Raw genomic sequence first — 12,345 nt, 5'->3', positions numbered from 1 at the left:
GCTCTGATATTAGTGTTTCTGGCTGGAGCCCCTCCCCCGGACCTGGCTATTGATCAGAGTCATTAAATTGGCAGCAGCCTAGAGGCGCCCCCAGGTGGCCATTCTGGGGGATCACAGGGTGGGAGGGATCCTGAAGTCAATTGGTGATATATCCACAGAACAGACCCCAGTGAGTGAGTGAATTGTGGGGTACAGAACACAGGATAGAGCTTGTGGATGTGACCTCACCCATAGGGCTGGCACCCAGCTGCAGGGATCCCTGAAGGCTGTGATGCACTATGGTGCCCCCAGACTTCTGGTAACCAGACTTGAGGTTGCCAGGTCTGAGTCCCCTAAACCCTGGTGGCCCACACCCCAGAAAATCACACCTCTTGAGTCCTCAATATCTCAGACTTTCCATCCCTGGATCCATCACGCCGTGAGGTCCATCTGAGGTCCTTGAATGTCCTAGCCCTCAACGTTTGCATTTTTCTTTTTTGTTTTGTTTTGTTTTTATTTTTATTCTATTTTTATTTTTTATTTTATTTTTTAATGTTCTGATTGCTAACATTGCATTATACCCTAGTCTTTTCTCCCAGCGTATCCCCCAAAGTCTTTTTTTCTTCTTCTCTCTCTCTCTCTTGTCCCCCATCTTCTTCTTATTCTATTTTGTCTTAACTATACAATAGGTGCTACAGGAAACACCTCCCATTTGCTGGGTTTCCTCATCCTCCACTGCCTCATTTCTGTGTGAATAGATTTTGGCTATCTACACTATCCCCTTTCCCCTACATCTTGATATCCACCATCATCTACTATCTCTCCTAAATTCCACCTCCCTTTCTTTGATCCACAAAGTGTCTAACTCTTAATTTCTAATACCTTTGTTTTGTTTTCTGTCTGTTATCCACTCTTGAAATTATTACCTTTCTTTTCTCTTTCCCTCTCTCACAAAAACAATAACTTTTTAGTTCATACCATATTCCTCCCATATTCAGTCGTCTACCTCATTATAGGTACTCTACCTACTGCTATAACTCTACACAAATTACATGAATCTAACCTCCATCCTCCCAGATCTCATTTTGTTGCTTTGTTAACATATATCACCAATACTACTTTACACTTTTTCCTTACTTACACAATTGCCTTTCCCCAGCACTAATACTTTCCTTTAAAGTGAACTTAACCAGCAATAAGAAATTAGAATAAGAAGAACAAAGTGACAAAGAGAAGATATAACATTTATGCAAAAACAACAGCTAATTAATCACCAACACTAGACAAAGAAGCTAAGGAACTGATTAAACCCATCAAGAAATAATGATGACCAGACAGCAACAAAAATCTACAAACGAAACCAGTAATCAGGAAAACATGGCTGAATCCAATCAACAAACTAAAAATCAGGAATGGGAGCAGAACTTCACACAAGCAATGTAAGATCTCAGAACATTTATCACCGACAAATTTGATGAAGTAAAGGAAGAGGTTAACAACATGAAGACAACACTTGGAGGGGAAATTGCAGGCATATGCAAAAAGATAACAGATATGATGGAAATGAATACCACAGTTCAAGAAATCAAAAATACACTTGCAGCAAATATCAGCAGACTAGAAGAGGCAGAACAGAGAATTAGTGATGTGGAAGACAGTACATCAGAAATCAAACAGATAATAGAAGTGGTCGATAAAAAGATAGAAAAAATCCAGCTAGGACTTAGGGACCTGAATGACAATGCAAAACACTCAGACATACGTATTATAGGCATTCCAGAAGGAGAAGAGAAGGGAAAGGGGTCAGAAGGAGTGTTGCAGGAAATAATGGCTGAAAATTTCCCAAATCTACTGAAAGAGACAGATGTACATATCCAAGAAGCACAGTGCACTCCACTGGTCATAAACCCCAACAGGCCCACCCCAAGACATATACTTGTCAAATTATCCAATGCTCAAGACAAAGAGAAAATTCTAAAACCAGCAAGAGAAAAGAAAACCATCACATACAAGGGAAGCTCCATAAGCTTAAGTGCTGATTTCTCATCTGAAACCATGGAGGCAAGAAGGCAGTGGTATGATATAGTCAAGGTACTAAAGGAAAAAAAAATTCCAACCAAGAATACTCTATCCAGCTAAACTAGCATTCAAAAATGATGGAGAGTTCAAAATATTTGCAGATAAACAGAAACTGAAAGAGTATGCGAACAAGAAACCTCTCCTTCAAGAAATTCTAAAGGGAGTTCTGCAGGAAGAAAGGAAAAGACAGGACAGGCAGAGTTGGAGGAGAGTAAAAGAGCAACAAAAAAAGACAAAAATAGAAGGAAAAAAATACAAAAATAAATATGACAAACACAAATCCAATCAAAATATGGCTAACACAAATAATTCCTTGAAAGTAACACTGAATGTCAATGGATTAAACTCACCTATCAAAAGATTCAGACTGAGACATTGGATAAGGAAATATAACCCATCCATATGCTGTCTACAAGAGACACATCTTAGACCCAGAGACTCATGGAGGTTGAAAGTGAATGGCTGGAAAACAATCATACAAGGAAACAATAACCAAAAAAAGGTAGGAATAGCTATATTAATATCAGACAAAATAGACTTTAAATGCGAAACAATTGTGAGAGACAAAGAAGGATACTACATTTTAGTGAAAGGGACAATCAGTCAAGAAGATCAAACGATCATAAATATTTATGCTCCTATCAAGGGTGCCTCTAAATACGTGAGGCAAATGCTGGGAAAACTAAGTAAAAAATAGATGCATCTACAATTATAGTGGGCGATTTTAATACACCACTATCTACTCTGGACAGAACATCTCAAAAGAGAATCACTAAAGAAACAAAACATTTGAACAGTATATTAGAGGAGCTGGATCTAATAGACATATATAGATCATTACACCCAAACACAGCAGGATATACATTTTTCTCAAGCGCACATGGATCATTCTCCAAGATAGACCATATGCTAGGCCACAAAGAAAGGCTTAATGAATTCAGAAAGATTTAAATCATACAATAGAATATCTCTGACCACAGTGGAATGAAGCTGGAAATTTGCAAGGGACAGAGGCCCAGATTTCACACCACGATTTGGAAATTAAACGGCAAACTTTTAGAAAAACAGTGGGTCAAAGAGGAAATCTCAAAAGAAATAAATGACTATCTTGAAACAAATGATAATGATAACACAACATACCAAAATTTATGGGATGCAGCAAAAGCAGTACTGAGAGGGAAATTTATAGCCATAAATTCATATATCAAAAAAGAAGAAAGAGCAAAAATTGAAGAAATAACTGCACATTTGAAGGAATTAGAAAAACAACAACAAAGTGACCCAACAGGAAGAAGAAGACAGGAAATAACAAAGATAAGAGCAGAACTAAATGAAATAGAAAATAAGAAAGCACTTGAAAAGATAAACAAGACCAAGAGCTGGTTTTTTGAGAAGATCAACAAAATTGACAAACCTTTAGTGAGACTAACAAAGAAAAAAAGAGAGAAGATGCAAATACACAATTTAAGAAATGAGAAAGGCGATATCACCACTGACCCCACAGAAATAAAGACTATCATAAGAGGATACTTTGAAAAACTATATTCCAACAAAAATGACAATTTAGAGGAAATGGGCAGATTCCTAGAAACACATAAGCAGCCCATATTGATGCAAGAAGAAATTGATGATCTTAACAAACCAATCACAAGTAAAGAGATAGAATCAGTCATTAAAAATCTCCCAACTAAGAAGAGCCGAGGGCCAGACGGCTTCACAGGTGAATTGTACAAAACATTCCGGAAAGAACTAACACCAATCCTGCTGAAACTATTCCAAAAAATCGAAACAGAAGGAACATTGCCAAACTCCTTCTATGATGCCAACATTACCCTAGTACCAAAGCCAAACAAAGACACCACAAGAAAGGAAAATTACAGACCAATTTCTCTAATGAACCTAGATGCAAAAATACTTAACAAAATACTTGCTAATCATATTCAACAACACATTAAATGAATTATACACGACGACCAAGTGGGATTTAATCCAGGTATGCAAGGATGGTTCAACATAAGAAAATCAATCAATGTAATACACCATACAAACAGATTGAAAGAAAAAATCACATGATTATATCTATAGATGCAGAAAAAGCATTTGACAAAATACAGCACCCTTTCTTGATAAAAACACACCAAAAGATGGGAATACAAGGAAATTTTTTGAACATGATAAAGGGTATATATGAAAAACCTAAAGCCAACATTGTTTATGATGGAGAAATCCTAAAATCCTTCCCTCTAAACTCAGGAACAAGACAAGGATGCCCATTGTCTTCCCTTCTATTTAACATTGTCTTAGAAGTACTTGCTCAAGCACTGAGGCAATAACCAGATATAAAAGGCATTCAAATTGGAAAGGAAGAAGTCAAAATTTCATTATTTGCAGATGACATGATCCTATACATAGAAAACGCTGAGAGATCTACAACAAAGCTTCTAGAACTCATAAATGAGTTTAGTAAAGTCGCAGGTTACAAGATCAATGCGCAAAAATCAATAGCATTTCTGTACACCAATAATGAGCAAGATTAGGAGGAAATCAAGAAACAAATACCATTCACAAATAAATAAAAAAATCAAGTATTTAGGAATAAATTTAACTAAAGAGGTAAAAAACTTATACACTGAGAACTATACAAGACTGTTCAAGGAAATCAAAGAAGACCTAAATAAATGGAAGAATATTCCTTGTTCATGGATAGGAAGACTGAATATCATTAAAATGTCTATCCTACCAAAACTGATCTACACCTTCAATGCAATCCCAATAAACCTCAACACAGCCTTCTTTAAGGAACTAGAAAAACTATGAAATTTATTTGGAAAGGAAAGAGGCCCCAAATAGCCAAAGACATATTGAAAAAGAAAAACAAAATTGGAGGAATCACACTTTCTGACTTCAAAACATACTACAAAGCTACAGTAGTGAAAACAGCATGGTATTGGCATAAGGAGAGGCACACAGACCAATGGAATCGAATTGAAAGTTCTGATATAGAACCTCATATATATAGCCACATAATATTCGATAAAGCCACCAAACCCTCTCAACTGGGAGAGAGTGGCCTATTCAACAAATGGTGCCTGGAGAACTGGATAGCCATATTTAGAATAATGAAAGAGGATTGCCATCTCACACCTTATACAAAGATCAACTCAAGATGGATCAAAGACCTAAATAGGGAAACGGACTTTGGCCCTGTGGTTAGGGTGTCCGTCTACCATATGGGAGGTCCGCGGTACAAACCCCAGGCCTCCTTGACCCTTGTGGAGCTGGCCATGCGCAGTGCTGATGCGCGCAAGGAGTGCCGTGCCACGCAAGGGTGTCCCCCACGTGCGGGAGCCCCACGCGCAAGGAGTGCGCCCGTGAGGAAAGCCGCCCAGCGTGAAAAGAAAGTGCAGCCTGCCCAGGAATGGTGCCGCCCACACTTCCCGTGCCGCTGACGACAACAGAAGCGGACAAAGAAACAAGATGCAGCAAATAGACACCAAGAACAGACAACCAGGGGAGGGGGGAAATTAAATAAATAAATAAATCTTAAAAAAAAAAAAAAAGACCTAAATATAAGAGCCAAGACCATAAAGATCTTGGAAAGCAGTGTAGGGAAACATCTACAGGACCTTGTAATAGGAAATGCCTTCATGAATATCACACCAAAAGCATGAGCAGCAAAAGAACTAATAGATAAATGGGACTTCCTCAAAATTAAAGCCTTCTGCACCTCAAAGGAGTTTTTCAAGAAAGTAAAAAGGGAACCCACACAATGGGAGAAAATATTTGGCAACCATATATCTGATAAGAGACTTATAACTTGCATATATAAAGAACTCATATATCTTGAAAATAAAAAGATAAACAACCCATTTAAAAAATGGGAAAAAGATTTAAACAGATACTTCTCCAAAGAAGAAATACAAATGGCTAAAAAGCACATGAAAAAATGCTCCAAATCTCTAGCTATCAGGGAAATGCAAATCAAAACTACAATGAGATACCATCTTACTCCCATAAGATTGGCAGCTATGAAAAAAACCAGAAGAATACCAATGCTGGAGAGGATGTTAAGAAATGGGAACACTCATCCACTGCTGGTGGGAATGCAGAAGGATCCAACCATTCTGGAGGACACTTTGATGGTTTCTCAAAAAACTAAACATAGATTTGCCATATGACCCAGCAATACCACTGCTGGATATATACCCATCAGAACTGAAAACAAGGACACAAACCAATATATGTACACCAATGTTCATAGCAGCATTGTTCACTATCGCCAAAAGTTGGAATCAACCCAAATGCCCATCAACAGAGGAGTGGATCAATAAAATGTGGTATATACACACAATGGAATACTACTCAGCTGTAAGAACAAATACACTACAAACACACGTGATAACATGGATGAATCTTGAGAACCTTATGTTGAGTGAAGCAACCCAGGCATTGAAGGACAAATACTACATGACCTCAATGATATGAAATAAGCAAGCTGCCTCAGAGAGCTAGAGACTGGAAAATAGGCTTACAGGAAATCGGGGGGTGGAGGAAGGATGTGAGCCAATGTCTGCAGGGGTGGAATCTATGATGAGCTGGTGGTAAGTATGAGCACAAAGAAGAGATAAAATGGGGGCAAGGGGTTGCCTTTGGGTGGGGCTTTGCAGGTTTGAGGGGGGCTGGGAATGGGCGGATGGGTAATATTGCCCACAAAATTGGGAGGAGGGAGGGGCAACATACGAACATAGGAGAGTGTCAGGTGTTTGTTGAGAGTAAAATGCTGAGAAAATCGTATCAAAATATAATTAGGAGGTTTACCTGTTTAGGATGCTCGGAGGGGATGGTCTGATGCTGGATGGACCCCTGGGGAATGTCTGAAGGCTCATTTTGCCAGGGTGGGTTGTACCATTGGGTAGAGACCCAAGAAGTGAGAGTTGGGGTGGACTCACATCCTGGGGAGGACTAATGCCATCAAATAGAGAGAACTGTATCTCTTGAGAGAAAGAGTGACTTCCAGGGCATTAGGGCAGTTGAGCAAGTCAGGCCCTGAACACTGTTGCAAGTATCTCTGGACGTGGCTCCTCCCGAAATGGAGATTGGCTGTCACTGTGGGCCCCAAGAGGAGGGGAAAATGGATTCTGAATGGATGGAACCAAGGTAAATGTGGGGGCAAGAGAGGAGTTTCGCGAGAGTACACAAGGATGAATATAAAACATGTAATATTACACCAAAAACATATAGGGGATGACAGACTAATAATGTAAACCATAATGTAAAACATAGGATAACTAAAAAATTTAGAAAACTGTATATCCTAAAGTATGGACCACATTGTAAGCACAGATGTCACCTTGTTTGAAAGCTATTGTTTCGGAGTCTGTACATCAGTCTCAGTAAATATGATATGAATAAGTTAAAAGATTATTGCTGTGGAAGGGAAAAGGTTTTATGGTGGATGTGTGGGAATACTGTATATTGTATATATGAATTACTGTGATCTAAGACTCTTATGAAGAGAAGCTCAATAATTAGGAAAAAAGAAAAGAAAAAGATAGGGTGTAGAAATTTTTCCAAATCAATATGTACTCTAGATCTAATCTTTAAACTCATCGCTATATTCCATTGTACTAGTAAGGGAACCTGACATTATATTGGGATTCACTTTACGGGAAGTTTTGGATCACAGAGTTGTTCAACAATGGCGGTGGAGGAATACTGGTATGGGATGTTATTGACAGGCTATATATGGTTGACAGGGAGTTATACAGGGCATATGTCCAGGGTGCATGGTAATGTTTAGATATACTTATAGTGGAAACAATTAAAAACAACAGCTGGGGGAGAACTGTGTTCCTGGCTGGGGGCGCTCTGTCATGGTCCCTAGGGGAGTAGTGGCAGGCCCCCAGGTGCAACGGTAAGAACCAGGAAGGAATGAGGGTCCAACAGTGGGCTCCTGATACTGACAATGCTTGTGAGCCTATACATCTGCAATAAGAACAAGGCCTAGGGCAGCATTGCACCTGGGAGTTTCCTCCTGACAGCCTTCATGTTACTCAAATGTGGCCAGTCTCGAAGCCAAACTCAGCATGTAGATGCAGTGCATTCCCCCAAGCGTGGGGCATGACACCCGGGGATGAGCCTCCCTGGCACCGAGGGATCACTACCAAATACCAGCTGAAGATGCAACTAGAAAATTACCTTGAATTAAAGGTTCAATGCAGATTAGCAGAATCTCCCCGTCGACATATAATAACATGACTTTAAAATGCTGTTTGACCTAATGTAAAGGGCAAATGAAAAGGAGAAATGATTTATATGGCTACAAGTCTCTAAAAAAGAGTCTGGAGGTTGTCAGAAGGATTGCCCTTATGCACAACTGAGCAGAGTCTAAGAGACAGATAAAGTAGATACAACCCCAGGTATTGGTTCTTTTGAGGGATAAAGAGACTCACAGGTTCTATGGTCATGGCAGATGGGGTTCACTGCCATGTCAGATGGCCCTTCTTTGGAGCTGGTGTTTCTGCGTGATGGAACTGGACTCAGATGGGATCTCTTTTCACAAGACTTTCATGCTACTTTACTGGAATTGTAGTTGGTGGTGGGGTTTAAGATATATTTAGGGGATTTGAATCTCTGGACTGACAATATGATAGCCAGGCCCTGAGCCTCAACAGACTTCAGCTCCTACACTCTGATTTATTGGACTTACCCCACTCAGCTAACATGGAGTTGAAGAAGGTCAACCACCACACCATGGAGCCTAGAATGCCTACAACTGAAAGCAGGAGGATTGCATCCATATCCATGTGGAATCTAAGCCCCCACTTGACATAGATGTGCAATGGACACAACAAATCCAATGTCCACAGAGAAAATGTGGCATTGGTGTGGGAAGGGTGGCCATGGTGGCTGCTGGGTGCGGGGAATGGGAGGAAGAGATGAGATATGGAGGCATTTTTGGGACTTGGAGTTGTTCTGGTCGGTGCTTCATGGACAACTAGGGGACATTGTAGATCCCCCCAGGGCCCACTGGATGGAACGTGGGAGAGTGTGGGCTATGATGTGGACCATTGACTTTGGGGTGCAGCAATGCCCAGAGATGTACTTACCAGGGGCAATGGATGTGTCATGATGATGGGAGAGAGTGTTGCTGTGGGGTGAGTGGGGGGTGGGGGTGGTGGGGTTGAATGGGACCTCATATTTTTTGAATGTAATATTAAAAAAAAAAGAATTAAAAAAAGATTAATTACCAGAAGCATAGCTTTATAATTGTTTTAAAAATGACAATTTGCGTGATTTACATGTTTCCCTAAATACATGCCTTATTGTAAATCTTATTTTTAAATATATTGAACTAATGGACTGAATGGCTCAAGATTATTTTGAGCTGAAGAAGTAAATGCATCTTAAATATATCTTCCTGGCAGTACAAACAATATATTCTGAGACAGAATTTATCAGCATCTAGCTCACATGATCAACAGTCATTCTTCTTCCTTATAATTCTTTTCTTTTTAATTAGTAAACTTTGTTTCAACTTCAAAAAACTAAAATAACAAAGGGCAACTCAACAAATCATGGAATCAATTCTCCAAGAAATTCTGTCCAGGAACATTTATCTTATTTAATCCTAAAATCAAACTAAATTGCTTCTCCAGTATTCAGAAAGAGAAATAAATGAGCATAGATTGGTTAATTGACATGACCAAGGTCTCCTTGTTGACAAAAATGAAGTGAAAAAAGTTTTACCGTAATAATTTCTCATAAAACTAAATGTCTTATTCTCTTTCATCTTTAGCATTGGTATAGTACCTTCTTTGCCTTTGCTACAAAAATGTTACAATATTACTGTTAACTATAGTTTATAAGTTACAGTAGTTGCATTTTTGCCATGTACTACCATAATCTTAACAACTCGTAATAGAGGAACATTCTCATATTTGTATTTTTATCCACAAACCTTATCATTCTAAAGAAGGTTTTGCTTCTTTTAATTAGACTATTGAAATGTGAGTCAGTAGCAAACTCTGCTTAGCACATATGGAATAAACTATTATTCTTTTCTGTTACCACCCAAAGCTAAGGTAGTTCCTCACAGAGCTGAAGGGCAGGACTGATGTCCAGTGTTCCTGTTGGTTGTGGATCTGATCAGATTGAATCAACTGATTTCCCCCACGTTCATCCAGGCACCAATTCTCTCCAAAGGTTTAGGAAAGAATTCAGACATTTTAGAGTGCTGACCAAATCTTTGTAATGATGTTAACATTTCTATTCCTAGTGCTACTCTTTTGATTTTTATAATGAGTTAGAAAGATACACTTAATATGACCCCAATGTTACAACTTGTTGAAAAATTAAAAATTACATGGTACTAATAATGTACATCTAAAAGGAATACTCATGTATCATAATGAATTAAACCAAATCCTGAATCATCCCTAATTTATTTTTATTGAGGAGATTTCATTGCAATCCAAAAACTAAGTTAAAATAAATCAACTTAAATTCGGTCAATATTTCAAAATAGGAGTCCAAGTCTAAAATTTTGCAAAATATCAAAGTTGGTGCCCATTAATCATAGAGAACCAAGATAATAGTTTGATGATAAAATAAAAATATGGTCTTTGGAATTTTATTGCATTTGGCTAGATATCAATTGGCAAGTTTTACACAGTACATGCACCAGTGTTGTTCACTCAAGAAATCCTATTTGGCTCCTCATGAGTGGGTGAGAGAACAAGAGTACTGACGGGCTCCAGTTCAGGCACATGGCAGAAGTCGTTTCCTGGGCTCTCACAAGGCAGTTGTATCTGTCTTTGGTCTTTGCTGTGAGCTGGTTGTTAAAATGGTTAAGACAGCTAATGAATATACTAGCCTTCAGCATAGTACTCAGCATCGGATTCTAGATCTTTTGTCTAACCGATGACAAACTGCACCCATGGGGAAAGCATTTTATCTCTTTAAAGGATGATCCCAAGAGGTGAATTTTTCTGTTTTGCATTTTTCCTTACTGTTTGCTCTTTTGCAAACAAGGTGAATAGTATATGAAAGGAGAATTAGCCTAAAAGTATATTCCAACCTGTTGGAGATCACAGGTTTCCTACAATGGGCACGGATTGTAGTTGGACAGATGCATCTCAGACAGCAGGAGACAGACCGACTCAAGCATTTGTAAAAGCCACCTTTGCACTGGGGTTGCTGATAGGAAGGTTAGGGAAAGTACCAGGGGCATTATGCAAATCATTTCAATCTTTTCAGATAAGGGAAGACAAAAGTTATTCTAGGATGCCACCAAACCTGACAAAACAAATGGACAAGCCCCAGCCAGGTTAAAAGTGGTGGATCACATCCCAAATGTCTGCATGTCCTGGGAGTGTCAGGGTAATGGGAAGAGTGTTTTTATCATCTATTGACTTGCTCTCCATCACTGAAAGTTACTAGTCCCTGACTCTGCGATTGGACATGACATCTCTCTGAAAAGCAGTGTCGTATTACTAATCATAAAAATAACTAAAACCACTCTATTGTTTGTTCCCAAGTGAGATATAAAATGCCTAACACATTAATGAATATTCAAGTTAGCTTTTTCTCTTGTTCTGGCTAATAATAATATCAGTGAGGCCAAAGTGGGTGAGTTGTCTTCTGACCTTGTACTTTTCCTTTCCCCTCCCTCCCTAGGTGTGATTGTAGTTGTGATATTTATCTTCCTCTGCATCACTGCCATAGCCATACGCATGTATCAGCAGAGGTGGCTGCACCTGAAAAATGCGTCCGGTCTCTCTCGGAAGGGAGACCATGCAGAGACTGCTCTGAAAAGCGAGCTCAACCTGCAAAATACCGTCAGCGAAAGTCAGAAAGAGTATTTCTTCTGAAGGGCAGCTGGGCTTGACTTGTTCGATGGGGCTTCCTGGCCATGCCGGGGGCTTCGTGGATGAACAGCAGCTCCTGTCCTGCCAGTGTCTGCAGAGGGGGTGCAGTGCCTCGGCCTGCCGGGCCCGCTGTGCAGATGCTGCCCGAGGGTGCTCGGGTGCCTGCTCTGTCCTGGTTACTTATGAACCTGTGTGCTCGGTGTGGTCGGTGGTCACTGACCGGCAGTTTCTGAAAGTTCTCCCCTGGTCTTCTAAGACTGAAGTGTAATTTGCATAAGGACTGTAAATTCTAAATGGGAACAGAGCTTTGAGCAGCGGTCTTATTCTCTTAAAAAAGGCAACAGAGACGTTTTATTTAGAGGTAAATGTCAGAGTTGGACTTTGCTGTTCTGTGTTTTGTGGAAACCTGTGCTGCCGC

At 39.6% G+C, this 12,345-nt stretch overlaps 1 protein-coding gene across 1 annotated transcript in view; it reads left to right on the top strand.

Moving 5' to 3' along the window:
- The window catches only part of LOC101419803 (contactin-associated protein-like 3), a 124,826-nt gene extending 112,896 nt beyond the window's left edge, over window positions 1–11,930 (top strand). Inside the window, 1 exon segment of the mRNA XM_071216561.1 lies at window positions 11,737–11,930. Coding sequence (XP_071072662.1) covers window positions 11,737–11,930 — 194 coding nt within the window.
- The last annotated feature ends 415 nt before the right edge of the window (window positions 11,931–12,345 follow it).

This window comes from Dasypus novemcinctus, chromosome 8, assembly GCF_030445035.2.
Source record: "Dasypus novemcinctus isolate mDasNov1 chromosome 8, mDasNov1.1.hap2, whole genome shotgun sequence".
NCBI classification, from domain to species: Eukaryota; Metazoa; Chordata; class Mammalia; order Cingulata; family Dasypodidae; genus Dasypus; species Dasypus novemcinctus.
Note: the sequence above shows the minus strand (reverse complement) of the source record. Positions and strands in the feature narration are given on the sequence as shown.